General features: G+C 35.2%; 1 protein-coding gene across 1 annotated transcript; it reads left to right on the forward strand.

Annotated features, from left to right (window-relative positions):
• Window positions 1-554: 554 nt before the first annotated feature.
• Window positions 555-3,708, forward strand: LOTGIDRAFT_155088 (hypothetical protein; the record flags this gene model as incomplete). Its single annotated transcript, XM_009065594.1, has 2 exons — window positions 555-606; window positions 2,666-3,708. 2 exons carry the CDS (start codon window positions 555-557, stop codon window positions 3,706-3,708), a joined length of 1,095 nt encoding a protein of 364 aa, XP_009063842.1.
• Window positions 3,709-4,075: the final 367 nt, after the last annotated feature.

Below are 4,075 nucleotides of genomic sequence, written 5' to 3' on the forward strand. Positions count from 1 at the left end.
ATACAATTCTCTTGGTATCCAATTTCTGTCTAATAAATTTTGGATAATGAAATATATTGACGAAAATTAGCTCTAATATAGAGAACATAAACCGCCTTTTCTTTAATCCAACAGGGGTTTTGCCTACAGATGCTGTTTTTTTTTACTACCAATGCCAGCATTGGCGCCATGCCCAGAAGCCACCACCTTTAAAAATATAAAAGCAAACCAGTTTTGGAAACTATTATAAATTATGAAGTAAAGACTGACTGGACAGTTTCAGTAAAATTACTAAAAATCTCGAATACCAACTCTGAGGATAAGCGTTTCATATTGAGGGCTGACAACCAGAGGTGAATATCTCCATTTCTTCCAAATTTTGATTTATTTTCAAATATATATTATGCACAAATTTTGTGTTTTTATATCAATAAATAATTGTTATCCACCCATAGCAGATTGTACACAATATGCACTTTTAGCCGATTTCTTACTGCCAGAAGTGAATACGTTGGATATGTTCATTTCTGGCAGTAATTGGTATGCAAGTCATCGAGTGATCTCCCTTAGACAAAATGGCGGAAAAGCCTAGTACATCTGCTTCTAAAACAGAAAAACTGCAAAAAGGTTAGTTTATTAAGTTATTTGATATTTCCAAGCATAAGTTATATAACATAACTGAACAGGAAGTTATAAGAGAAAATATCTGTATCAAATTATCCATTATTAAAGGCCACGGACTGTGCCTCTCAAGTGTGCTTTAAAACGACTTTTTGTAGCACAACCTGGAGATTACTTTTTCTCACCTGGAATCTATTCCTATATGTTATAGCTAACTAAAAATCCATGTACCCACTTTCAGAAAGTGTCACATCTCCATATTTCAGATTTTTAATATGCGCTTTTTAATGTAATTTTTATACAAAATATCTAGAACTTTAATGAGCTATGAAAAATATTCTGAGACTGTGAGGCATGAAACATTCAGGATTCGTTGAATATATGGTTCAGTCTCCACAGATGTTATAAATCAGTTAAAAAAAACTGTTAGTCAAAGGGAATAACAAAAATACACTCAACATTCAAAAATGCTAAACTTGTAAAGGGAGATAATTCAAATACTTTCATTTAACACACATTCAGTTGCAAATATGAAATATTATGACTGTTAGTTATATTAAGAGACAATTTAATAGTTATATTTCACATTTACCAGTCTAGAATAGTCATTAAACATACATCAATCCGTCAGTTTCCAATTTGAAACGTTAACACTACCAAAGTAATCAGTGAAACCTTTTTCTTTCTCGACTTTTATTACATTTACAATAAACATTACTGTTACATAAACTTTGCTAAATCCATTTCCATCCAAATAATTAAGAAATTCACCACATTCCACAAGAGACAAATGCACCTCTTGATAATGTGGTTCTAAAAAGAACGAGCTCAGACTTAGGGCCATATGCAGTGCTCGTACTTTACCGAAACTTTGACTAAAGTTAGACTTACATCGAACTTTAGGTATGCAGCGGTCGATTTTTACGAAAGTCGTTCTTAAATTTGACTATCAAATGTAGAAAATGAAAGCCTTAATCCTAACTTTGTAAAGTTCGACTTAAGCCAAAGTTCAACTTTAGTCAAGGTTACAGCGCTGCATACGGCCCAAAGTCTTTCATGGAATTTCGGAGGGATAGAAGGTGGAATTCTCAGATTTTCTAAATGGAAAAGGGATGGACCAACTTCTTCAGCAGTGAACAAGGATGAGCACATTCACGACTTGATAGCCACTGCCCTAATAAACAAACTTACACCATTATTTATCAAATAAGACCTTCACGAAAAATAAAATCTGGGAGACGATTGGTTCTCTGGAATGAATGATGACTAGATACCACTTGAACTAAACAATTCAAGTTGAATATACGTGTTTTACAAAATTTGTGTTCCAGCCATGAATTCTGTTTTATACAATACGTACAGAACTACATATATGTATTTTACTTCTGTAATTTGACGTATTCTTCTCCATTGGGATGTTAACAAAGATATATAATTTTCTTACCAGTAACAACTTGTTTTCATCAATCTTGAATGTTTTCTCATATAAATAAGCTTCTGAACCTAACCTGAAGAAAATGGGTAATAAATAAAGTTTATGTAATAATCAAAATATTTAACACATTAATATTAGATATACAAAATACTCCACAAATTGTTTTTTATATTTCTATTGCAACCTGTTCTATTAGACAAAATTGCTAAGGAGTTTTACACTTTCTGTGGCAGTTGTAAGTGTATTATTTTTTCAATAAATGTACAACAGCTCTATAAGTATAACGGTGAATATGCCTTCATTTTTATACGCCCACATGAATATGTGGTCCGTCGGTCCGTCTTTACACTCTGGATGTCATCATATTTAGGAAATCCTTGTGTTGTCCATAGTTGTTTGAATCTTTCAAAGTTCATCTTTTCTGATGTTTGGATATAAGCGTGGCAATGTCCTTTTCTTCCACTTAGTCCCCATTCATTTCCAGCTACTAACTTTCCGGCGAATTTCCAATTCATCCACTTCTTTTGAATACTGTACTTTGCTGCTTTTCCTATGGTTAAGAAGAAATTCTGTCCGGCTTTTTCCACTTTTTCTTTCTTCCCTGATCCTAAATGCTTCTTTGTTTTACAGTGTCTAGCCCATTGATTCGTTACTACATCACAATCGCACTTTTCACATCGTTTTTTGGTCAATTTCGCCATGTCGACTTTTTTTCAGCGCCGCGTATACTAGTATTGCTTTTATACGCGGCGCTAGCAAACGTCGATTTTATGACGTCAAAAGTATTTTCCATCTCTAACGTTAACGTTTTGACGTCAAGTTTCCTTAGTAACGTCAGTTGCAAGTTTAAAGTGACATTAAAGATGGCATTCCAGGGGAAAAGACGTTTTTTCAACCGAAGGCGTTTTTATGCTAAAAAGAGATATTTTAATCGTCGAAGAAGGAATTTTTATAGACGTAGACGTGCTCCTATTCGTAGAAGGACCTATAGGAGAAGATCTAACTTTATGAAGAGGATCTATAAAGGAATTGTTCATTCTGAACATAAAGCTTCTCACGAATTTAATCTTGGTGCTAAAGGAATCTACACCTCCAATCTTTGTTGGAACTGGCATACTTTTTTGACTGGTTCTATAAAGAGTCAGACTTCATCTTATCTTAATCTCTTTGATGAAGTGAAGATTCGACACGTTACCCTGGTGTATTGGCTGAGGAATAATGGTAATAGTTCTATTACTTATGAACAACCTACTATGACCACCACTTATGACCCCGATGCTCAAGGTCGTACGATGTCTATTGATAATCAGAACTGCTGTCCTAATACCCGAGAGAAGTTAATTCGTTATGGAAAGAAGTACAAATTGAGGATGTATCCTAAGTTTCAACCTAAATTGTCTGCTGCCAAATCGGTTGCCATTGGGGGCAATGCTGTATCCCCCTGGATTGATGCTGCCTACTTCACTTATAGTGCCTCTCCTGCCTCTTCTATGAATGGAATTATCTACACACTTAAAGCTTCTCCTAATACCTTTGTAGAGGGATATTATAGTGTTGGTCTTTCTTGGAAAGGACGCAGAGATGGACAGATCTATACAGCCAAAGATGATCTTTATTCTGCTGCTACTCCTGAAGGATTTGAAGTTTTGGAGGGGTTTGATACTGTCAACTAGCTGCCAGACGAGGGGCCACACCACGAGCCGGAGTCCCGGAGGGCGGAGGCGATCTGTGTTAGGGTCCAGCTGCCATGGAGTATTTAACGGTTCTTGCCCTTGTTTTAGGGTCCATGTTTGATTAAAAAAAAATATGTAAGGCTTGAACTGTATTTTAATTTTAACAATAAATAAATTTAACATATAATCATCTTGTAATCTTCATCTTGTTTTATCAATTGGAAGTTCCAATACCTGTCTGCCGACATCTTGCTTTCATCAGGCATGAAATTCGCCATGCACACCACTTTCGGACTTCTGAAATGCTTAGTTCTACTATCGTACTTCGCTGAGAACAGGTATCCATCTTTAAGATTTTCCAGTATGG

The sequence above is a fragment of the Lottia gigantea genome (assembly GCF_000327385.1).
Source record: "Lottia gigantea unplaced genomic scaffold LOTGIsca_7, whole genome shotgun sequence".
Lineage (NCBI taxonomy): Eukaryota > Metazoa > Mollusca > Gastropoda > Lottiidae > Lottia > Lottia gigantea.